This window comes from Neodiprion fabricii, chromosome 5 (genome assembly GCF_021155785.1).
Source record: "Neodiprion fabricii isolate iyNeoFabr1 chromosome 5, iyNeoFabr1.1, whole genome shotgun sequence".
In the NCBI taxonomy this organism is placed as follows: Eukaryota; Metazoa; Arthropoda; class Insecta; order Hymenoptera; family Diprionidae; genus Neodiprion; species Neodiprion fabricii.
Genome location: NC_060243.1, coordinates 32,676,385 through 32,700,582, shown reverse-complemented (window position 1 = coordinate 32,700,582; position 24,198 = coordinate 32,676,385). Strand labels below are relative to the sequence as shown.

Sequence of the window (24,198 nt, the reverse complement as noted above, 5' to 3'; positions counted from 1 at the left end):
ACGTTCATTAGCCGGGCGATTGTAATACGGAGAAAGGCGATAAACCGTTCGCGTCGCGTTGAACAACGCGTGGAAAGAATGAATGAGCTGTTAAACGGAGATCGAGGAAACTGTAAAACGATCGTCAAACGAATTCGAACTGCTCGAGCCATTATCTCGATGCCGTATATTTGTTATAGATACCCTGAAATAACATATACCTTGGTGCCTACTTAAACAATCCATGCAGCCACCACGTGCTGTGGTATTAACTGCATCAACTGCTGCAGCGAGTCTGAGGTTTTCCAGAGATGGTTAATTTGTGTGTGTTTTTAATGTACGTATATATACATATATGCATATTTTCTTTGCACTTTTTACACAGTCTCATTCTCTTTCACTCTTAGTTCCTGTATAAAAGCCGCAGAAACGATATCAAGCGTCGTTTAAATATACACATGGAAAATCACGAAATAGGAAATGACGGACTGGTCACGGAACTGAATCGTCGAAATTGAAAATTGCTGCGCGATCTTTTGTCCTTGATCGTGTCCATTCCGCGTCTTATCGGTTTTTCAGATCGCAGATCGTCATGTAGCCGCTGATGAAGCTGCCCGGAGATAACAGAATTTCCGGAAACCGAGTATACGACGATGCTCTCACTTCCGGACCGTTTCTAATTGAAAATCATCGTTATATCGGGGCTCGTTTCGCGTCCCTAGAAAACCAGCAGGGGTGCCTCTGTTCACCCTGTTGATTGTGCAGGTAACGGAGGGTTGATGCTGCAGCTGCGCTTTCGACCAATAGAATCAACGGCCGCCGTCTCGATGTGCGAAATCGTTCAAAGGCTAAACGCCTCAGTCCTTATTACGTACGCGAGTCGAACACGTGCTTGGGAGGATCCAAGATTTAATTTAAACGAGCTTATCTCTCGCCCCCTTGTCTCTTAATTTAGCGGGGCTATCAGCCCTGCTGCTGCTGCTGCTGTTGGTGCACGATCCGCCTTCGAAGCGGGGCGGATGGAAGGCGGAGATCACGGAGAGGCGTATGTAAGAAAAAGTTATGGGAGTTCAAGTGGCGGTGTGAGATAAGATTCTCGCAGTCGGAGTTTGTCGGCTCACCGAACAACTCGGCAACGTTTGTTTGTACGCTCTTTGTCCGCGCGGTGATATGTCAAGACCGTGATAGAGCGATTTCGTCGGTCTGGTAAGAGTCAAAAATCGTGTAATAATGGAGGCCGAATTACTTTCGGTTAATATGACCGGCAATTACACCGATCATTCGACGTTTCCGAGGCCTGTAACCATCATCGCCGCTGTCTGCGCCATCGTTTTTGGAATCGTTGGAGTCACAGGTGAGATGAGTTTAGGAATATAGTTGCAACTTTAACCTTTTTCCAACCCTTTAATGGCGAAGCCTGTTTTTTGTTGAAAAAAATCATTTCTCATAATCGCTTCAAATTTTTTGCAATCAAAATGATTTTTAAATATAGTTTTTCGATTTTTATGCCTGAATAAAAAGTTTCTCAAATGAAACTATTCAGTGAAAAGTTTTTGTAGAGTGCGTTACTATTTTTCAAATTATTTCAAGAGACTTGAATTAAAATTGAAGAAGATATTTCGAAAAATGACTGTTACGTCATTGTAGAAAATATGCTCCAATGGTAGCCAAAGGTTTAATAATACCTCATTCACGATACTCGATATTTATTTCGAGCCAGTTTCGTGTTTGATATGAAATCCTGGTGAAAATTTCTGCACACTCTTGTAAGAAATTTTCTTTTAATTTTTTGCACGGAAAGTTTCGTCCTGAGTAAATTCTGCACCTTCGCGATGAATCATCATGAGGTCTTCCAAATGAATTTTCCTACAATCCAGTTATGGATGAAAATTGAATCAATTTCTTTCAAAAATGAATAGGACATTTTGTGCCAATTTCTACAATTTCTTAGAGCGATAGTTTTTTTTTCTCGAATCTCTGAGCTTATTTCGCATTAGAAATATACAGCGTTTTGTTCTTCTAAGTGGAATAAATTTGGTCATTCGGTAAAACGTAATTCAGATCACAAGCAGCCTTTTTTTTATCGTATATTTATGTTGAAGAGATTACATCAGTAATAGCGGTCAAGCTCATGATTCTTTCGTTGGATAAGAGATGCGGTTAGGGAAGTCACACCCGAGCCGTATGATTGCTTAGATTATTATAAATAATAGAGGTTTTGATCAGAATGTGTATATAGCGAAGAATTGTGGTTACCAAGAAGCCTGGGAATGTTAATGATAAACTAGAAGTTGACGGTGATCGGAATAATAATTATTACAGTCACTGTTTTATTAACATTGTTTGAATTAACCAATCTTATGCAGGGATTTTCCACGAGTGATTAACTCGAATTGATGAGAGTCTTCAGTGTAAATGTTTATACTTTCGCTCCTTGATAATCGACCGGAAGTATTTGTAAAGAGAATCGAATTAACGACGTGATTTTTGCCCCAGAATTCTTGTTTCAATTATTCCTTAGAACGATAAGTAAGGCGCATCTCGACACTACATCGATGGAGCGAATGGATCAGACCAGGAAAATTATCAACGTAATAATTCCCGGGGACTTTTTCAAGATTGCAGGAAAACTACGCTGTAGATAACGTTGAAGGACGCGTTATTAGCGAGGATCCTTTGCTCATAATCCGGCCGTAAAGTGATAATCTTCTGGTTTATTAATTTTCAGGCAACCTGATCACGGCGATAGCTCTCCTCAAGTATCCAAGGATAAGGAAACATGCCACCACCGCATTTGTAATCAGTCTGAGTATTTCGGATCTAGTATTTTCGGCGATCAATATGCCCGTCACAGCGAGTCGCTACATCGAGTTACATTGGATTCTCGGTGACGTGATGTGCAGGATATTTCCAATATTCTTCTACGGAAATGTCGCGGTTTCTCTGCTCAGCATGGTCGGCATAACGATCAACAGGTGAGCGCGATTTCTCCATCCGGTTATGTTTTCACCCTAACATCCATCCATGCGACTAAATTTCCATAATCATCATCCTCTTCAGATACCTGTTGATTTCGAGGCCGGACATTTACCCGGAGATATACACAGAGCGAAGAATAACGATGATGCTGGTTGGTATATGGGTGGTCAGCTTCAGTATCCTGATACCATCGCTGCTGGATAAATGGGGAACTCTTGGGTTGGATGAGAAAACATTCTCATGCACGATACTGAAGAAGGACGGTAGGAGTCCAAAGAAGTTGCTGTTCATTATCGGTTTTGCGATACCGTGTTTTGTGATAATCTTGTCCTATCTCTGCATTTACTGGCGGGTCCGTCAGAGCTTGAAAAAATTGCAAGCCCATTCCGGAGGTAAACGGGGTGGTTTTCAACGCAAGGAAGACTCGCGGGTTACGCGACTTATGCTGACGATATTCGTTTGCTTTTTACTCTGCTTCATGCCGCTGATGGTCGCCAACGTCGTCGACGAGGAAATGGAGAGGCCAGTTTTCAACGTTATAGCCTCCATACTATCGTGGGCTTCGTCTGTCATCAACCCCTTCATTTACGCCGGCACCAACAGACTTTACAGAGAAGCTTACAAGCAACTTTTGTGCCCACCGAGGACGAGTAACAAAAATTTTAGACCTCCAAGGCCGACTCATTCTCATTCTAGCAAAGTTTCAACGCCAAACGTGACGTAGCGTTTTTACGTAATACTTTTTTTATTATTGAACTTGTGTTTTTTTTTCTATCACCAAAGAATGCAGGACTCGGGAGAAGGAAACCATTTTTTACACATGTTGGAAGTGAAAAAATTCTGTTGTGCATTTTATTGTGCAACTATGAATGAGTTTGAACAATTGATTTACACTTTTTTTTTTCGTATGAAAATTGCTGGTAACAAGTGAATCTAAAAGATTATACAAATTTTCATCTCAATAAACTGTCATCAATATACAATATGTTTAATTTTATATGTATGTATACGTATATATATATTCAAAAATTAAATATTATCGATAACTATTATACAATTTGTATAGTGGCGTTGGAAAAGTCTACTATTTTGAATTATGTATAATATGTTTTGTATAGTAGTGAAAACGAATATTTTCTATGTATAAGGCGTACAATATCGCGATTTCTCTCATTACATATTATGTCTGCTAGTAAAATGAGTATTTGGCTACGAAAAAGATTGTATAAAGGTCACAAAATAATCATATTGATAATAATTATAATAATACTGAAAAAATCGAATAAAATGTACGGATTATTAAGACTTCACTCGATTCAATAGTAAATATCTAATTTATCAGTTACCTTACAACTTATTATATTTATACTGATTGCTTTGCAATCAGTATTATTTGGACGGAATCGTGAAGTACAGTGTATCATTTTCGAATATCAATATACGACATAGCGTAGTCAGATCTTTTGGTTGCAAAAGAAATAAAAAAAAAAGAAAAGAAAATTCTCTACCCTTTCAACAAATCGAAATAATCAAATGGTTTTCGCAAACCGATGAGACTAAAAGCTCAAATTAAGCTACCTTGTATAGATTCAGTTATTAATGTACTTACGGTATAAAACGTAGGCCAAAACACGCTTTTCCGTTAAACTATTCTAGAGGCAAATTTTGCTCGCGTTACTGAATGCAAAAAAGTACAAATGCTATCACTGATGAAGATTCAAGACGTTCTTGACTGGAACAAACGATTCAATAAATACTCCTTCACTTTTTTCTTTCAGCTATCGACAGATAATAGCCATTTGACAAAAACGTTCCACGCATAGTAATTTTTCAAGGTCAATTGCCGTGGAATGTGATAAAAGATGGTTCATACAGATCTATGCGAAGCAAAGAACTGATCGACCGAATGCTAATTCAGCTCCAATTCCGGGATATAAGGTTCCGTAACAGATGTGATCGGGCAGACGCTCAAGGTGTCCTAGAAATAAAATTTTAAATATAAATTATAGGCACAGTCAATTTCTCGAATTTGATTTTCCACCGAACGCACCCACGATTAAAAGGCGCAAAAAATGATCTTACGATTCTGACAAGTTCGTCGAGCGTCGGTCTTTCGTCCCGATTGGTGCTCCAGCAGGACAGCATCACTTCGTAAAACGGATCCGGCATATCCCTGAGCTGAGGTAGTCTAACGTGTCGTCTGATGGCGTCCTCGACCTCGTCATCGCCGACTAAATCCGCGTAAGGCGTCCCCCCCATGCTGAATATCTCCCACAAGAGGACCCCGAAGGCCCAGACGACGCCCTCCTGGTGCCACTTCTCGTTGTTCAGGAGCTCGAGAGCCTTCCAGCGGATGTATTTGATGTCCTCAAGAGCATACTTCGCTATCCCGTGTCCCATCAGCTTGGGAGTGCCGTCGCTTTCGAGACCGACGCTTCTGGCGCAGAGACAGGTGTGAACGATCTTGTGATTCTGTAGGTGAAGCAGCGCTGAGGCGACGGACACACCAACGGAGAGTATCTGATTGGGAGGTAGAGGATCGCCGGACCTCGCGGCGAGCAATCGATTCTTCAGGGTCTGCGGCGGCATCTCAATGACGACGTAGAGCGACTCAGGAGTCTCACAGGTGCCGATAAGTCCCGCCAAATTGATGTGGCTTCCAACTCTTATGCAGACGTCAAGCTCCCTCAGCATCGCCTTCTTCTCCGAGGCCCTGAGGAGGCCGTCGGATATGGTGTGAACGGTGGCGGTCTTCGGGACCCCGTTTATCTGCACCGTCCCCATGTGAACGGTCCCAAATCTTCCGCGGCGAACAACTGCTGCGTCGATGACCAGAAAGTTCTTCGGGATGCTCCACACCTTGCTCTTCAAGTCCTGGTAGTGGTTCTTCCGCTCAGGAACGTCCTCAGGCACGTACGCCATATTATCCACCTCGCAAACAGGTCCCTGAAGCGTGAGCTCCTGCTGTTCGGACGAATGCTTGGCCCGGCTCCTGGCGTGCCGCCGCCGCAAAACGACGTAAGTCAGGACGGATGCGAGGAGCAAGACCCCGAGGAGAACGATGGCCACGTAGAGGACGACCACGGTCGCGCTGGCACCTCTGGGTTTGGGGGCTTCTAGGCCCGCCGAAACAGTATTAGTCAACTCCGAGTAGCTGTACTTCTTCTCATCCCTAATCTCGGACGTCACGATCAGCCCAATGTGCGGCATCGACGACCGTGTGTCCAACGGCGCGTTGTAGAAGCGACCGTTTCTTCTGCCGTCCCCGATCGTGAAGGTCTTGTACCGCTCGTAGTCACCGGCCTCGAACTCTCCGGTCACGTAGTAGCCCAAGCCTTCCTCCCTGGACTGTTCGTAGCCTGGATAAGTCCGATCACTGTCCGTCGGTGGGATCGTTCCTGCCCTGACGACGACCACTTGGTACCGACTTACCGGGCCCGATTCGCTCGAGCCCTTGGCCAGCACAACGGTCACCGTGGTGTCCGTTTTGTTCACGATCTTCGGGGGGTCCGGCTTGTCTGGTTGACCGATCAACGTCCAATTTGTGGAATAAGCTGCCGATCCGCTACCGTGAGTGTTCACCGCGACTATTGAGACGTTGTAATTCGTGCCAGGCTGCAGACCCCGCATTGTTGTCGTGTTCGACGAACCGCCTTGCACTTGAATTTCAATCGTAGGCAGGAAACCAGAGGCATGCGACGTCAGAGAGACCGCCCGAAGGTTGTAGGCTATCAGTTTACCGTTCGGGACGTTTGGTGGCTCCCAGGTTATCTGAAGCGCTCCAGGCTCGCTGCGGATCAGTTGAATGTGTCTTGGTGGACTTGGACCTGTGCAGAACAATTTACGCGAAAAGTCATCATCGGTGTGCCTAAAAATACACCCAAACGGAATAAAGCTTGATTAAAAATGCTACTGAACTTATGATTCATAGAATTATTTAAGTAGGGCAATTTTACTGAGTCTGGTCATCGTTTGCTCCACTATCCGAAGATTATGTTTACAAACAACAAACAAGTACAGAGATGCTTCGATCTATGCAAAACACTCATTTTTTAATAATGAAGTGTATCAAGTATTGAAAATTCTGTCCAAATTTGCTGAAAGTCGGATTTAAGTCTTGAATTGCGTGATTGAAGAGCCACAAATGGTATATAGACCCTGGTCCTGGTTTATAACTCAATGTTACTGACTACTATGTTTCAACATCAAGAACTGTTCGGATTGTAGTCTTGTATAACGTTTTTTTTTTTATACAAAGCGTGCTAAGTACGCATACGTTTTTACCAAGCCTCTTAACAGTTTTTATCACCTTTTAGCCCAGTGCTGTAAACGCTTACGGAGTCAAGTGAACCGCACAGCGCGGTGGGCTCAGCTACGCAATAGATTGTGCACCCTAAGGAAGGACCGCTTCTTCCGTATTCGCTGCCGCAGTAGCATTGCTGGTCGTTCATCAGACCTGCAAACCTGTGTGAGTGACATTCTTGTGAGTATGATTCATCGAAATTATTCACAGGCGATTTCCTCACGCTTCTAGACCTCATTCAGACCACGAACTGTTCTTGATGTCTGCGGATATCCTCGATTTTCAGCCTTGCTACATACAACCACCCTGGTTTTCAACTCACATGTAATATCGGGAACCGCATTCCCGGATACATTCGGATGGCGAGCTCGGATGACTGACTGCCAGTACTGGAAAGTCCACATCAGCTTCCAAGTTTCGGTAGCATCCCTTATATTCGTAAGCCTCCTGGGCAAAAGTGATGCCACCGAGCACTGAAGTCAGTATCCAAAGAAGAATCATTGTCTCATTCCGCGTGACTGATTATGCAGGTATTTTCACAGTTGAGTTTGTTCAGTTGATCGTCTATTTTTCATTCATATTACTCGGACGAACCGGTCCTGATTGTTTTCAAAGACAACGCGGAGAACCGGGCGTCGATTTTTGTCTACGACCACTGACAAAACTAACAACACTTATTTTCTGGCTATGACAAGATTCAGACACTGTGACTATGGGCGCGGTGGCAGCTCCCTCCTGTTGTTGTTATTCGTGCGTCAGCCATTTGCAGCGACTGCGCGATTACCTGTTCGGTTTACGAGTCTTAGGATCGATTTATGCACCTCATCACTGCGCAGACCCCAAACTCAGATCTGGCCAATCCCTGCCTTTCACAGACGTGTCGTGTTGAGTTGAATTCGAACGGCTATCGGCTGTGTAGTGCGATGCACTATCTTCAATGCCTGAATAAAAAGTGCACCATTGGTATGTAATGCAGCTTATGGTAGTAGTTAGAAATGCAACATTGAGCTGCTGTTTTGCGATAATTAGTTGGTGTGCCAATCGTCAAGATGTTGGTTGGTAGTTGGTAATTGGTAGTAGAGAATGGTAAGTAGGTTGAGTCAGCGCCACGTTGCGGTGATGTTGGCGACAGTTTTTAGGAACTATTTAACCAGCGGTGGGTAACTAATCCTGCAACTAATGCCGGGCGAAACGGCTCTAGGTCTGGAGAAAGGCGCTACGGCACGGTAAAGCTGGAACTAAAGTTAAAGTGGGAGTATTGTAGCCGTGAGATCTATCAATACTAAGAGAACTTGAAACCGAGATCGACATGATAATATACGGTTCTGCACTGTGATGTCAAGAATTAATTCGCGCTTCTGCTTATTTTTCCTTTAATTTGATTCAAATTTAATTCCTCGTTGTATAATAAGGCTTTTCTGAAATCCACTGGAGAATGAATTAATCCTAGAATGAAGGGAGCAGAGTTATTTGATTAGTTACGTCAAAACGTGAAAGTTATAACGAGACTTTTGCAACCTTAATTATGTGGAATTAAGATAATTACGGTTATCCTTTGTTCAATAATCGCAAAGATGGCTCATGATTTCAGTATACATTTACTATATATATAGTAAATGTATATGATAGCGGTTTAAAAGGTGATTTGAAATTTTATGGAAATGAAAGAATTTCAATTCTGAGCCTCGTCAACGTAGACAATGAAAATCATAATGTAGTTTCTCAAAGTTCGTTCATTTAAATCTCGATTAACTTTGCCGCTGCCTACCGCCCGCTGCCAGCTTTTTCTTCCCTGGCAATATCCCAACTTCAGCCCCCTGAGAATCCCTGCGTCTTACTCTGCCTTCACCCTTCACCAGATGAATTGCAAGAGGTCCTGAAATCCGGCTGCCCTTTCGAGCACGTAATTTTAGTAGGCGCGAGACGACACGTGTTCCAGGGACGCGATACGAACAAAGTTGTTCACGTTCTTGTGTAAAAATAAGATGAGGTTATCCTCTATCTTTCTCTCTCTCTCTTTTTCCTTTCATAGCCAACTGCGTTTACGGGTGAACTTTGCATCGCGATGCGATCAAACTAGTATGGTTACGTTTCGGAATCCCTCTGTTCGCACTGTCACGTATCAGGAATCATCTTTTTTTACTGGTATACATTTCTGGAATTCGCTACCGTCTGAAATCACGCCCATTCTGCCTGTCTTTCGACCGCGTTGCTATGAATATTTGATGGCGGCAGAGGAACGTGAAGCGAACCCGGTATAGATATGGAGTATGATAATTTGATAATTTGTTAATGTGTAAAATTGTGCAGAGTATGGGTATTGTACCTGTATGGTTGTATGATCATTTTCAGCTTTTTTTCTGCAGAGCGTATGTAGCGCTTGTAATTATCATTTCATTATTTCTGTTTCTACTTTGGATTAGTATTACTTTCTTTCTGTTAATTATTTACTTCCTGTGTTATTTTGATTTAACTATTGTTTACTTTTTTGTTTGTTGTTATTCTAATTAAGCTTTTCTTTTCTTTTTTACTTGTTGTTATTTTCTTTTAGGTTTTGTTTTTCCTCGATTATTATTAGAATTAATTAGTCTTAGGTTATCATTGGTTTTTTATAATTTTTGCCTGTGGTCCTTGGGGAGTTACACTCCAAAATCAAATAAATATACTTTCGCTCTCTCTCTTTCTCTCTCTCTCTCTCTCTCTCCCTCTTTATGTCTCTCTTTCTGAATTGGGAATAAGAAGAAGATTTCCCTCGGGAAAAACCTCCTGTGAAATTTTCGTTTAAAAATAATCGTCCGGTTCTTTATAGATTCTCACGGGACAAACAGAGGCTGAATGGTTTAGTAAATTTATTATTCAAAATAATTTCTCGCTTATATTCAGGATATGTACGTGAAGGATTTTAAACTACTCGGATATTTTTTTTTTCTGTCAAATTGAATCCTCGTTTAACGTGACTTATAAATAATACATTCTACAAGATTATATTCTTTCTGGCTCGTTTAAGATATTCAACATTCCAAATAGCAATGTGTATGCAAATTGCTTTCAACGTCTTCTCTTCAAAAATACATAAGACCGACGGAAGGAAACGCGAATAAACGAAAATTTTATAAAACAATTTTGCGCGCCGGGTAGAGAATCGTGGAAATTTTCATAACAATTTATACTGTTACTTGGCGTAAGTTTATTTGTGCGAGACTTTCGCATCGGGTGGCTACTGATCAGCATCAAATGTTTATACCTATAGTAATGATTACCACGCCTCGCTATTCAAACGATATTTCACGTTGCGCTACGTAAAATACGTAAGTGGATTTTGAAAATTCCTCTCATTGTAAGCACACTCATCGTCTGAGAGAGAAATACAACAGTTCTTTCGGAGTGAAGTCTACAGGCACTCGACTTGAGTGAAGGTACTGCCTGCAAAATGCATCTCTCGAGGACGCACGGAGGCTCTCATAACTGTGAGCTTGCGGTCCGAGCTGAGAAGAGGAAGACTTGATACTTAAGGAGCCGTAATCCGCCTATACCTGCACCTTTACCGCCATCAGGTGGTATTAAGAAGTGTAAACCTGAGCAGAAATTCTCATGAAACTTGCCTTACCACCACCTTCATCAAGTACACATCGGGTTACCTGATCAGAGCCTGGACCAGAAATGTAACGTACCGTTCTAGAATGCCCTGATCAGGTTGATTTTACGTGTTTGCGATGGTCAGACCCTGATCAGGAGTTCATCAGAAATGGACATGGGAGCAGATATCTACACAACTGTTCAACTGCAAAATGATATTTCGTACGATGTTGCAGGTAGATGGTCACACTTTATTACAAGTCATCTGATACGTTTATCATGAGAACGCCAAGGACTCCATGATGCCTGGTGGCTGCTCGCGGTACTTGCAATGTGTCACGTTTAGTCAAGATCAGATCAGGTGCACCGTAATAGAGTTTGCTTGACCCAAGCCTGCTCAGGACCAGATCAGGCATACTTCACTCAGATATGCCTGATATTAACCTGACTAGGGCCACATTAGGCGTGCCTAAGTAAGGGACGCCTTAGCCCGACCTTAATGACGCAAGCCTGATTTTAATCTGATCAGGGCCTGCTGGGACGTCAGGTTGGTCGGATTGAATTTCTGCTTGGGAAGTTATGGGCCGTTCGATGTAAGGAAAAAAATGGTAGAGTTTCCATAAAATTCTTGAGAACCACCGTGGTTTTCCTTCAGCACTACGGCCTGAAATAGTAGCTACGTATTTCCGTTGGATTTTCTCTTCCCCTCCGGTTTTGGTCCGGCGGCGTCTGGGATGGGTGTCAGGCTTCTCTGACATCCAACTCCCGATCTGTCTGTGTATTTCCGAGCATGGTTTGACTTGTTTCTGAGGTAGTCTGACGCCGGGCCATCGACTTCTCGAACACATCTCCGTTCGTCTCGCTACTTTCGGCCAATTTTCCTGTCGGGTGGTACTCAGCTGTGAAATTGGCTTCCGATTGAACTACCCTATCCAACCCTGTTCCCCATTCCGTACGATCGTCACCTGAAATATCTCGTTACTCGGCTTGGCTCTACTTCGTCGTGACACTCGCGCACACACACACACATACGCACACACGTCTCGCTGTTTCTTGGCTTTTTTGAAACTGTACTTACAACAGGCGCTGAGGCTCGAACCTTTCGCGTCTCGCGTGAAAAGGGCAAATCGAAGGTGGATAACGTAATAACTTGAAGAATAAGGAGAATAAGGAATATGGATGAAGGCATCAACGCTTCTCTTCGATTTGCGAGTTTTAGTATATACTACATACAGGTATATGTACTTTCGTAAGTATATACGTATAGGCTGGGCTTTAGCACTTGGATTGTTTCCTTTCACGTATTTCATATGCTCTCAGTAATCTGCAGGACTGCTGCTGCTGCTTCTGCTGTTCTCGTTGAGTACAAAAGTGACGGCCTCGTTTGTTCTTTTATACTTATTTCGTGCTTTTTTCATGCCCTCTTTGTTTCCACGAGTTCTCGTTCTACAGTCATTTCCTACTCGTTGTCGGAACCCCTTTTTCCAGATTCCCCATCTCCGCCACTCTCCGTTTTAGTGCCGAAGAGACGTACAACTAGAATCATTTTAATTAATCAAATGGAGCATAAAGTTATTTAATTCGACTTCTCTGTCTCCCCTTACCGGTCTCGTCCGCCGCTTCCTGATTAAACTACATGACCAATTTTCTACCTTCTCTTGTGGAAAACAATTTGGAGAACAACCTTCAGGGGACTGGAAAATATGTTCCCGTTCTCTTTGGAGTATAAGAAATAAATGCGCCGTACCTGTAGGCGGGTATCAAGATAAGAATCCTCAAGTCAGTCACTCCCATTTACCGTTATTTTATACACACAATTTCAGAATATTAGTAAAATTATGGAATATACGTAGGGTGATTTGTTGTTGATTAAAGCATGGTGAAAAATTTTCTATGAACAATCTAAAAGTCATTCTCTCTAACAAGTATCATAACTCGAAATGTGCTAACGCTCATTTTATGAATCGGAGTTCTCATCGTAGCTCAAAATATATGCCGTGAATTTCAACTCATCTGTAATCTAATCTTGGTTAAAAGATTTATGATATTCTGTATAACCTGTCAAAAAACCAATTGAACAATTTCAGCAGAGAATTGTGTCGAGTCGTTGAAACTTTGCTATCGTTTTCTGAAAAATAACCAATTTCAAGCTACGCCAGCCCTTTGCCATCTAAAGCGGGGGAAAACTAGTTCGATAATTAATTAAAGCAAACAGATATAACAATTGAATTTGTGTAGGTAAAAATTTTAAGTCAGTCATAGTATTAATAACCGGGGCTGAATATTGATACGGCACACGCACGGAAGTGAATAATGGGACTTAGTACTTTTACCTCTCATTCGTGATTGAGGGTAGTTAAATGCCCCTTCTAAAATTACATTACTTTTGATTTAATATATCGTATATACGCACTTGAAAATACAAAGTTATTCAATTCGTGCCACCGCACAATAGTTGCCGGGGATCGTGCCATTGGCAGGCACACGAAAACTGTGCGGTTCAACGATTTGTTTAATGATAAGATAATAGTTGTTAAGCAGAATAAAACTTTGTCGAATATTCACGCTCCACCTCGGCAGGAAGTAATTCTTGTTATTATACTTTCTGGCCTACAATCGACCCAATTGTATGTCGTCCAATTCGAGGTATTTATAAAAATTTCATTTAGCTATTTTCGAGGCAACATTTCCGCGGCACAAAACGTGAGGCATAAAATTCGACGTTAAAAATACCCGTGAAACCATCTTTGTCTGTCTCGCAGCAGTTGTAGAGAATTATCTGAAACGTTTTAAATCGGAATCAAAGGCTTTCTAATTTTATTTGCATAGAAAAGTTGTTGTATAACGTTGACACAAGTTGACGAAGCATTGAATGATACTCGAAAGATTTCCTGAAGCAGCAGGTACACTAAAAGTTAATCTCATGAATTTCACTTCGCAGATATTATTCCCGCCTGCAATTTTGTGAGTATGAAGAATACGTCCTATAAGTTCCAGACGTCCAAGAATCGCACTAATCTGGGCCCAGGACGTAAAGCTGATTCAGTGAGTACGATTTAAAGCTGGAATAAAAAAAGGTCAGCGGCTAATGATTTGGTCACAGAAAATCGAAGGTCACGCCGCGGTAGCAGGATACGAACAAAGATCAAGGGGGTCGTTCTGGTTATCCTCGTAAAATAAAATGCGGAACGAATTTAGCCTCTTGTCACCTCGATTAGGTGCTCCTGTCGGGTAGAGCCGGGCAATATCTTGAGGTTTGTGTTGCCGACGTAGAGCTGCCGAGCGGGTTGGTGCTGCGGGTGGGGGTGGGGGTGGGGGGAAAGCTTGGCGCCGAGTGATCGGCCTTTGCGCAGAACGTTTAAGCTTCTCGCGCGAGCGGCGAGAGTCGCGTATTCCTCCCCCGTACCCCCTCCCGCCTCACCACTTCGTTCCGAAAGTTCGCGGACGATTGAACACGAAGCTCGGCAGTCGCGAGGCGGGCACGTTGACGAAAGCACCATCAAACCCCCCAGCGCAGCCCCGCGGCGAAGCTCTGAACATAAAGCTTGCCAAGCAGAGCGAGTGTACTGCGAGAAACGAAAGCACAGCGCAGAGTCGATCGGCGAATTTCCCCCTCCAGTCTAATTCAGGGGATGGTCGGAGATGTTGGGTTAGTCGGGCAGTAGTGCGTGGTCGGTTGCCCTAGTCAAGGGGCACAGCTGGCGCTTCTCTTACCCCGTTGAATCAATCCGCTCGAGGAGGAGCAGCGCGTGTTTGTTGCTGAGAAGGCTCTCTCGCTGGGCTCCGCGGAGTCGCAGTTTCATATCTTGAAGAGCCGACGGTACCATAAATTGTCACGAGGCATCTATCGATTTGTCTCGGCGACGCCGACGGCCGTGGCGGCGTTATGAGCATGTGACTTGGGCTCGGTGAGGAGAAATTCTTAGACGGCATAATCTCCGGCTTTTCAACCCCGGCAATTGGAAGTCGGATATTTTATGGAGGAGCGTATTCTGCTTCACAGGGTGTGTAGACCTGCTTGTACATCGCATACAGTCGTCCTGAGGTCAGGTGGTAGACTCCAATGTCCGAAAGTGACGCGGGCTTAGACGGGAGAGCTTTTTTAATCCAGAGAAAAACAAACTGAAAGGATCGCCACGAGGCCCCGAGGGATGCTCTAAGACGCTCTCTATCGATTGGATTCTCTATCGTATTGGGTTTGAAGTAGGTCTTTTCTTGCGGATAAGAATGGAGAGAGGAATTCCTCGACCGCTTTTCTGAGCTCGAAGGGAGGGGGAGAAAACACGTAAAAAAAAGACGGTTTCAAAACAGACGTTCTCAACCATACCAACCCATACAGAGAAACTATTGATTTGGTATTCGTGCAACAAGATACTCGGTCGCAGATCCATCGTCGCAGTTCTTCCCTACCTCGAGGAAAAACCCGTAAATATTGGTGTAAGCACAGGTAACTGGTACATTTGGCCCTCCCGATGTAGAATGTAAAACTTGAAGATGAAGGCGAGGGCGAAGTCCGGGGTGAGAAGCTCCGAGGCTGACAAAGGAGTGGGGCAAAACGCTGAAGCAATGTCGGGGGAAGAAAATATTTTTCCAAGTATTTTTCGGGTGTTACTTTTCCCAGGCGAAACGTGCCCCCTTGGGCAAAACTCGTCGGAGTACATTTGAATCGATAACACGCGCCCACTGCTGAGAAACACACATCAGCACCAGCATTAGCATCAACAGCAGTAGCAGTAGCACCGGCAATGCCCAAGTGAAAGAAGAAAAGAGTCTACTCGTTGGGAACTTGGAACTCCCACCAAGTTTGTATCCTCCTTGAAGAACGTGGTGGAAATGGATGCTGAAACCTGAGTACTGGACTCTTCACAGAAGGCGGTATTCTTGTGAAAAACTACTAACGTGTACCTCCATCCTCTTCACAGGCTCCCACTTCATCCCTGTACCGGCTTAAGTGCCTTTATTTTCGTACTCACTGAGACTCCACACTGTCGGACCAAACGTGCCAAATTCCGATCTCAAGATGAATCCAAGTCTTGACAAACTTCGTTCAGGAAACGCCGGTTGTCGTCATCAAGCGATCACTCCATTCCAGAACTTCGGATGTTCCTAATGGGCCCGCGAACACGTGACCATTAGCGGTCAACCGAACACCGGAAATGAGAAGAATCATGGGATTTTGCTCTCAGCTCGTTCCGTGGGGTGGAGACCAACTGGCGGGAGAATGTGACTATTAGTGGTTAATGGGTACAGAAAATCACGAGCGTTTCCTGACAACTTTTGCATCAATATGCAACCATTCCGTGGGACTAGTTTGGCCTGGTTGGCGTTGATGATCGTTAACGTAGTCACGGCAACAAGAAAGAACGAACGAGAGGCTGTCCTGATCCCAGGAGATATAGTCCTGGGGGGGCTGTTTCCGGTTCATGAAAAAGGTGGCTCGTCCTGCGGTCCGAAAATCTACAACCGAGGAGTACAGAGGCTCGAGGCGATGCTGTTTGCCGTTGACCAGATAAATAAGCAGCATGAAATTCTACCGGGAATAGCGCTAGGTGTTCACATACTGGACACTTGCAGCCGGGACACTTACGCGTTAAATCAGAGCCTCCACTTTGTCAGAGCATCGCTGTCCAATCAGGACATAAGTGTTCTGGAGTGTGCCGACCGTTCGACGCCGAGGGTTCGCAAGAGCGCGAACGCCGGTCCCGTTTATGGAGTCATCGGGGGCTCGTACAGCTCAGTTTCACTCCAGGTGGCAAACCTCTTGCGGCTATTTCACATACCGCAAATATCGCCGGCCTCGACCGCGAATGCGTTAAGTGACAAAACACGATTCGACTATTTCGCCCGCACCGTGCCCCCGGACACCTTCCAGTCCATGGCCCTCGTGGACGTGGTCAAGAGCGTCAACTGGTCCTACGTCTCGACCATTTACTCGGAAGGCTCTTACGGCGAGTACGGAATCGAAATGTTCACGCGTCAGGCGAACGACAGGAACGTGTGCATCGCAGCCGCCGAAAAGGTGCCCAGCGCCGCGGACGATAAGGTGTTCGACAACATTATCGCTAAGCTCCTCAAGAAGCCCAACGCCAGAGCTGTCCTTCTCTTCACTAGAGCCGAGGACGCCAGACGGATATTGGAGGCTGCTCGTCGCTCGAACCTGACCCAACCGTTCCAGTGGATCGCGAGCGACGGCTGGGGGAAGCAGATCAAGCTTGTCGAGGGCCTTGAAGACGTCGCTGAAGGCGCGATCACGGTTGAACTTCAGTCCGAAAATCTGCCTGGCTTTGATGATTACATGGCCTCGCTCACTCCAGAGACAAATCGACGGAATCCGTGGTTCGGCGAGTACTGGGAAGACGCTTTCGCCTGCACCCTGCAGAAGAACGTACCCCTGGTCACCAACCACACGATCAACGTTTGCTCCTCGAGGTTTCAGCTGACACCGGCATACGGCTACGAACAAGAGTCCAAGGTCCAGTTCGTCGTCGATGCTGTATACGCCTTTGCCTACGCGCTGCACAACCTGCAGAGTGATCTCTGCGGACGGAACGTGGGGCTTTGTCCAGCTATGGTCAACTTCGACAGGGGTGTATTCTACAGGAGTTATCTCCTCAATGTTTCTTTCACTGGTTCGTAGTCCACGATGTCGTTGTTGAAGACTCGAGTACTACCTACGTCTTAAGCGCAACGCCAACCGCGAAATTTAGTGACAAGTTTTCGCTAGTCTTTTTCACACCTTGACCCCTTCTTCGCATTTCACTTTTCGCAGGCTCTTTGCCGTACTGATTTATTGCCGCCCGTTCCCTGTCAGCAGTTCGGGTTAATTACTCAATTACTCGTTCGTTCGATCGTTCCCTTCCTTCCCTCCCTCTCTCACTCCCCTTAGCTCGTGCCTACGTACGTCAGTTCCTGATGCATTTCATTTTTCAGATGCTGCCGGCAGCGAGGTGAAGTTTGACGAGCACGGAGATGGCTTGCCACGCTACGATATTTTGAACTTTCGCAAGGTCGATCCGAACGGCACCAACGGATACTATTACCGGGTAAGTGCAATTTCCTAACAAATTACCAAGTTCATCAAGTACAACAGCCTTGCGTCGATTAGTAATGCTTCCGATCGAGAGGAAAGTGATTTAAAATATTTACGACTGTCGATATCAATTATAATACCGGTACCATGTACAGTCACCGGAAAACGGAATCATCAGGGAAAAACAATCCTACCGACAGCCGACGACATCTGATACAGTTGTAAAATTATGAGGGTAGTATATGTATCAGGCACCGACAGACTGATTAATGGGTTTACAAATGCAATATTTTGCCGCGTCAACCTCGTTGTCAGGGTCAATAGAATCACGGCGTAACTCTGGGGACATGCCAGTGCTGTTGCATGGCGGGTAATGCATTATAGATCAACATCCCAGTCCCAACACCGTAGCTAACGCAGATTTTTCTTACGTTTAACAAGTAGAGAGAAGCGCTAGAGAATGCGCTGATTATATTCCTGTGCAGTCGGGGCGTATTGCGGCCCCTTTATCCCCCCGTGTAACAAATATACAACTATACATAAATCGATATCCTTCAGGTAGTGGGAAAGTGGTATAACAAGTCCCTCAATATCAGCACGGATGATCTGGTCTGGTCGAAGGGAGCAACGGAAATTCCTATCTCGGCTTGTTCGCTGCCCTGCGCTGCCGGGATGATAAAGAAACAGCAGGGTGACACGTGCTGCTGGGTCTGCGACCAGTGCGAATCGTATGAGTACGTGTTCGACGAAAAGACGTGCAAGGAGTGCGAGGAGAACCACTGGCCACACCCTGACAAAAAGGGCTGCTACGAACTACCGATAACTTACGTTAAGTGGAGCAGTGCATTCGCTATTGTTCCCGCGGTGATCTCGTGTCTAGGGATCACCGCAACTCTCGCGGTTGGAGGTCTCCTCTTCCGGCACAGAGACACACCCGTTGTTCGGGCTTCCGGAAGAGAGTTGACCGGCATTCTTTTGGCCGGAGTACTCGTATGTTACTTGAACACTTTCGTCCTCCTGGCGAAGACGACCACCGTCACCTGCGTCCTGCAACGATTCGGCGTCGGTGTTAGTTTCAGTGCGGTTTATGGTGCCCTCCTCACAAAGACCAATAGAATAGCGAGAATATTCGACTCAGCATCGAGGTCCGCCCGCAGGCCTCGGTACATCAGCCCCACATCTCAGGTCTGCATCGCCACTGCCCTGATCGCCTTCCAAGTGGTCATAACCCTGGTCTGGATGATAGTCGAGCCGCCGGGTACGAAGAAATTTCAACCCGACAGAACGCAGGTGATAATTCGGTGCAACATCCAGCACATGAGCTTCCTCTTCTCCCAACTCTACAACGCCTTGTTGATCGTAATATCGACTATCTACGCGGTCAAGACCCGCAAGATACCCGAGAACTTTAACGAGAGCAAGTTCATAGGGTTTACGATGTACACCACCTGCATAATATGGCTAGCCTTTGTCCCCATTTACTTCGGGACCGAGAACTCTCACGAGACCCAAATCACCACCCTGTGCATTGCCATCAGCCTCAGTGCATCGGTTGCGCTGGTCTGTCTCTACTCGCCGAAAGTCTACATCATCATATTTCAACCGGACAAAAATATTCGCGGAAAGGTAACCATGAGCGGCAGCACGTTTAAGAAGCAGGGTAGCAGTGCAGGTGCATCTTCGGTCACGAAATGTAAGTGACCTCCGTTAATTCTCGTCGCCGTTTGGTCACTCGACTCCATCACCTCCCGGATTTCCCTATCCAGATATTCCGCACAGTTCGATGTAATCCTCGATTGTTTCACAGAAAAGTGCAATTCCCAGCACACCCAGACTAAAGACCGATTTGGCACTTGGCCATGAGAGGCAGGCCGACACCTCGTGTGTAAACTTTCCAAGCCTCACCTCATACTAATTGCAGTATAAAGCAACATTCCCAGGACTGTCTAGAGAAATACGTTGATAATAATTGTTCGGTTGTTTCGCGAAATTTTTTACAACTTTCGGGTTATTATTATCCGACCCAGCAAAGTGGGCGTGGTAAAGTTTTTCAGCACAAATAGGAAGTGAACTTTGTACGAACAAAACGAATATATGTATTTGAATGTAACCATTTGCTGGGCAATTATACTGCCAACCATGCATTCCATCGTATACATGTAGGTACCCACACTGTTGATCAGATAGAGAAGTCGGTCTATCTTGGTGGTCGATCAATTTGCGGTCGACCGTACTACATGCCTGTCATACCGCCGACCTACATTTCATAACGAGATCAATACCCGACTATGCGTAAATTAACGTTTTTCAAAACCGTTTCTCGATTTTTCACCTCGCATTAAACGTCCGTAAGAATCCGTCCTCTCGGAAACTCTGTCGCTCCCCTAAAATTACGGATCGCCCGATAGCAGCAACCCTCGAACACTCTCATCAGCAGCCCCGTAATTTCAGGTACCGCATGCGATGGACCGAGCGAAAACGTCCCTCTCCAGCCGGCAATCAACGCTACAGCCCAAACGTCAGTTGGCACACCACAAACTCCAACACGTACCGTCCTTGCGTTTAAACCCGTCAACGAGGAAGCAGTTGCTCAGCTTTAGCCACCCACGATCGAAGGGTCGTTCGTCCTGATTATCGACTTGAAAAGAGGAATAATCTACAACATATTTGAATTTATCCCTCGACATAATTTGAGGTTGTGGAAGGAAACGATCCGGTCGAGTCGACTGTACAAAGACAAGTCTTTTCTCTTGATGTTTTATGTCAACCTTGAGTCTGTGCTGAAGATTCCTAATTCCTACCACCCAAGGCTACGCTTCATATCTGAGATTGAACGCAACGATAAAATCAATTTTTCAATGACAATAACCATATTGTAACCAACTGGCATCGTGAACTTACTTTTTGGGGTAGGTTCCTAAATTTCAATTTTACACATCCGATCTATCAAAAATGGACGATGGACTTTGATGTTGTTGGACAGAGCTATTCCTCTGCTTCACAGAAAATTTATAAAGACAACTGCCAACCTGTCAAGTCGTTTCTTCACGACAATAATTACCCGAAAAGTTCTTTCAAGTCTTTGATTACGAAAAGATGACACCTCTAGCAGTACAAAAAATCTTCTGCGAGGCATGATCAGTTCCGCTTCACCCTTACTGATACGTTAGGGAATACTTCTATACTGTTAATAGTTAACGAAACAAACAGATCCAAGTGTCATTTTCTACCTCTTCCATATGTTAAAGGTTTTTACGAAAGCTTCAATAGTACAGCGAGAAAGTTCGATATTTTCACTGTTACGAAGTTAAATAACAAGTTGTGGAACATCATCGTGAGAGGCAAAGACAAGGTATTTATCACCTCCCAATGGCACGCCGTGTATAAGATCAATTGATCTTTTGTTCTCTTATGTTTAAATATTTTTTATAATTATAAAATGTTATCGCTTTTCATAATGAAATATAATTTTCCGACGAGGGTGACAAGCTGACCATCAAAACTTTAGCAAAAAGACTCGTTTTTCTACATTTGACTCGACTGGCTCGTTTCCTTCCACAACCTCAGGAATAATTTACGTTCGAGTGCCTATAACTGTCTATTTATTAGATATATATCCACGGGCCCGTGATGGGTTGAAAAGCGAGGAAGCTTAACGAGTATTTCGAACGTTTTTCCCGCTAATTTTCAATAAAATGCTCTATGAATACTCAACTGCAACGCTGTGATGCGACTGCAGTGATTCAAACTTGAATTCCTTCCTTCCGTACCTATTTATAATATCAATCCATGTGGTGATGAATGACCGTTTCACACATTTCCTTATCTTCGCCCATTTTTCAGTTATTTTAGAATCATGGGTAAATCGTTAACAGTCGTGACGGAATGTGTAAACGGGACTCGAAGTTGCCTGAACGAAGAATAAGAATGTAATTCTGACTGGTCAGAATATCGAAAAAAAATTTTTTAAATACTCAAGGTGTGGCTTAGGGCAACACTGAAAATCGTACAACGTTCCAAACAAAATATACCTATAGGCTAAAATAATTTTAACGCATTCGAGAAATAGAATACGCATAAAAAAGCTATAACGTGACGAGTGAACGTGAACCGTGAGTGTTGCGTGTGAAAAAATGATTAGATAAATCCACATACAGTAGGAGTAATAAAAGTAATATAACATATATACATAATAATCATACGCTTAGTAAATTGGTGATCGTACAAACAGATATAATATATTGACGATTCAAAGAACCGTTGAGATAATTATTTATTATATACACATTATAGAATCGTTTATCTATACCTAAAATACGGAAATATAAGATATATATACATATATATATAAAATGAGGTGAGCAAATACATAGGTTGATAAACCAATACAAAGTAAGGGGAAAACGGTCTGTAGATAAGTAAATGCATCAAATTAATGTTGTACGAATAGGGTTATGTAGGATGAGACATATTATATGTACATATAAATATATACTATATATTTGCACCGTTGTTTTAAACCATGGAATAGAAGACAATTTTTTCTTTTAATAAATAAAAACATCTTTTGACACGTGGACCATGCATTGAGAGGAATATGTGTACATGTGTGTAAAAATCTGCCCTATGTAGCAAGTGCACATTATGAATATTAATATACGTATGTATAAGATGAACATGTCATGCATATGTATACATACACATATACATAGGTTTATATGTAACGTTCTGTGAAAGAGGAAGAAACAACCTGTCTGTACTAAAAGTTAACACGTCACTTTCTAAAGTTTTGATGATATATGATTAAATTTTTCATGTTCCTTATCGGAATTACCACTTCTTCGATCGCGAGTAATGAATTTATAGTTATGTATACGTGATTGAGCGATTATGCTATTGTTTATTCTGTTGGCCTCTGTGTACAGTTGTTGATGTTTGTCGTATCGTAATAAATTGTAACGAATTGTAATAAAAAATGATACATATTTTCTTATATTCGATCGATTTTTTCAACCATATAACGATGTATGGTATAAACGCTGTCGCATATCGATGCTCCGCTAATTGCATCGTCTAATTGAAAGAAATACAGAAAAACAAACGAATAACGAACCAAGCTCGAAAATGGGAGAACTGCACGAAATATGCATTCGGACGGTGAAACGTATACGTTAAACGCAAAGCCTGCGCACTCCGCGTGTAATTTAATTGTCACTTGAGGTTCAACCGCGGCTTACTGAAGCCCCGATTTCCATAAACTAAATATTCAATTCACTCGAGATAGGAACCTCAGGGTCATTAAAGGCCAACCGTAGAAATAAGTGATTGGTAGAATGAGAATAATAAACAAGGTAAGTCAAAGAAAATCGAACCAAGAATAAGAAGCTACAGTTCAGTTTATCTTTCAGCTGCTGCGGTGTACAACGAATCTCGAATCAGTTAGATTTCCTCTACTCGATTCCCTCTCCCCACCAGAAAATGACAAATACGGCAAAAAGAGCAAAATGAACAATGATAAAAATATAATTGTACGCAGTAACTTGCTGAACAGGGCATGTGGCTGTTAGTATTCAAAGCACGATTTCACTCTGCGTGGAAAATCCCCAAAATAATGAATATACCAACGTAATCCATACCGAGTAGCGAGAGCTGCAGGTAGCTACGGAATTACCGAAGCAAGTTTAAACCAGGGTCAGCCCGGGCCAATTTACAATGGCCCGAATCTAAGCCCGCCAGATTTATTCCTTTTTCTGATTGCCGGGTCTCGACTGTCTGCAGCACAAGTTCAAGTGGTAGTTGAAATTTTTTCCTCGGGCATGATGATCGCGCAAAGACGAAAATTACACACAAACAAACTACGTGGATTCAAGAACTGAGCAAACCCGATCTGTTATCCGTTTGTGCAACATGCGGTATAGAAGCAAATGAAGAAAATAATATCGACGATATACGCAGAGTATTACGAGAATTCGTGTAAAGTGATAGATCGATAGACATTAAGACTCCAAAGCTATCTCCACAAACTTCGCCGATACTGAAACAAAAACGCAAAATCATGGCGTACATGGGTGAAATCGAGTGGTTCAAGAAGGGTGGAAAATGGGCAGCGTTTCTGAGCCAACTAGAGGCTTTTGTAACACTGAACGACATCCCGACGGTCAAGAAAAGTGCTTTATTATTAACAAAATTCAATCAAAGCATCGTGTAACAAGGAAGATTTAGTGACAATGGACTATAAAACTTTATGCGACAAAGGCACGTCGCTACACGATGCAACCAGAAACGAATTCCAAGAACGGGTAAATTTCCGAAATCAAAAGCAAAAGGAGGA

The 24,198-nt window shown here is 43.7% G+C and overlaps 3 protein-coding genes and 1 long non-coding RNA gene across 4 annotated transcripts; 2 read left to right on the top strand and 2 right to left on the bottom strand.

Moving 5' to 3' along the window:
- The first annotated feature begins 1,142 nt into the window (after positions 1–1,142).
- On the top strand, positions 1,143–4,752 carry LOC124184001 (protein trapped in endoderm-1-like). The gene is made up of 3 exons (XM_046573278.1): positions 1,143–1,333; positions 2,708–2,954; positions 3,040–4,752. The coding sequence occupies exons 1-3, from the start codon at positions 1,210–1,212 to the stop codon at positions 3,680–3,682; spliced, it is 1,014 nt and encodes a 337-aa protein (XP_046429234.1). The 5' UTR covers positions 1,143–1,209; the 3' UTR covers positions 3,683–4,752.
- LOC124183999 (putative tyrosine-protein kinase Wsck) lies at positions 3,797–8,202 on the bottom strand. The gene is made up of 4 exons (XM_046573274.1): positions 7,584–8,202; positions 7,268–7,422; positions 5,041–6,785; positions 3,797–4,936 (listed from the first exon to the last, which is right to left on the bottom strand). The coding sequence occupies exons 1-4, from the start codon at positions 7,760–7,762 to the stop codon at positions 4,868–4,870; spliced, it is 2,148 nt and encodes a 715-aa protein (XP_046429230.1). The 5' UTR covers positions 7,763–8,202; the 3' UTR covers positions 3,797–4,867.
- A 3,849-nt stretch (positions 8,203–12,051) lies between these two features.
- LOC124184005 lies at positions 12,052–13,338 on the bottom strand. The gene is made up of 3 exons (XR_006871110.1): positions 13,251–13,338; positions 12,442–12,584; positions 12,052–12,373 (listed from the first exon to the last, which is right to left on the bottom strand). It is a non-coding gene; the product is annotated as an uncharacterized LOC124184005 (long non-coding RNA).
- A 994-nt stretch (positions 13,339–14,332) lies between these two features.
- Positions 14,333–22,845, top strand: LOC124183998 (metabotropic glutamate receptor). The gene is made up of 5 exons (XM_046573273.1): positions 14,333–14,745; positions 14,841–17,466; positions 17,768–17,880; positions 18,426–19,560; positions 20,319–22,845. The coding sequence occupies exons 2-5, from the start codon at positions 16,125–16,127 to the stop codon at positions 20,465–20,467; spliced, it is 2,739 nt and encodes a 912-aa protein (XP_046429229.1). The 5' UTR covers positions 14,333–14,745; positions 14,841–16,124; the 3' UTR covers positions 20,468–22,845.
- Positions 22,846–24,198: the final 1,353 nt, after the last annotated feature.

Coding starts and splice junctions, on each gene's coding strand:
- LOC124183999 (XM_046573274.1), bottom strand. CDS start 7,762: ATGATTCTTCTTTGGATACTGACTTCAGTGCTCGGTGGCATCACTTTT. Junction 7,423..7,583: donor TGCGGTTCCCGATATTACAT/GTGAGTTGAAAA, acceptor TCACTCACACAG/GTTTGCAGGTCTGATGAACG. Junction 6,786..7,267: donor TTACAGCACTGGGCTAAAAG/GTGATAAAAACT, acceptor TGTTCTGCACAG/GTCCAAGTCCACCAAGACAC.
- LOC124183998 (XM_046573273.1), top strand. CDS start 16,125: ATGCAACCATTCCGTGGGACTAGTTTGGCCTGGTTGGCGTTGATGATC. Junction 17,881..18,425: donor CCAACGGATACTATTACCGG/GTAAGTGCAATT, acceptor GATATCCTTCAG/GTAGTGGGAAAGTGGTATAA. Junction 19,561..20,318: donor TGCATCTTCGGTCACGAAAT/GTAAGTGACCTC, acceptor CCGTAATTTCAG/GTACCGCATGCGATGGACCG.
- LOC124184001 (XM_046573278.1), top strand. CDS start 1,210: ATGGAGGCCGAATTACTTTCGGTTAATATGACCGGCAATTACACCGAT. Junction 1,334..2,707: donor TGGAATCGTTGGAGTCACAG/GTGAGATGAGTT, acceptor ATTAATTTTCAG/GCAACCTGATCACGGCGATA. Junction 2,955..3,039: donor GTCGGCATAACGATCAACAG/GTGAGCGCGATT, acceptor CATCCTCTTCAG/ATACCTGTTGATTTCGAGGC.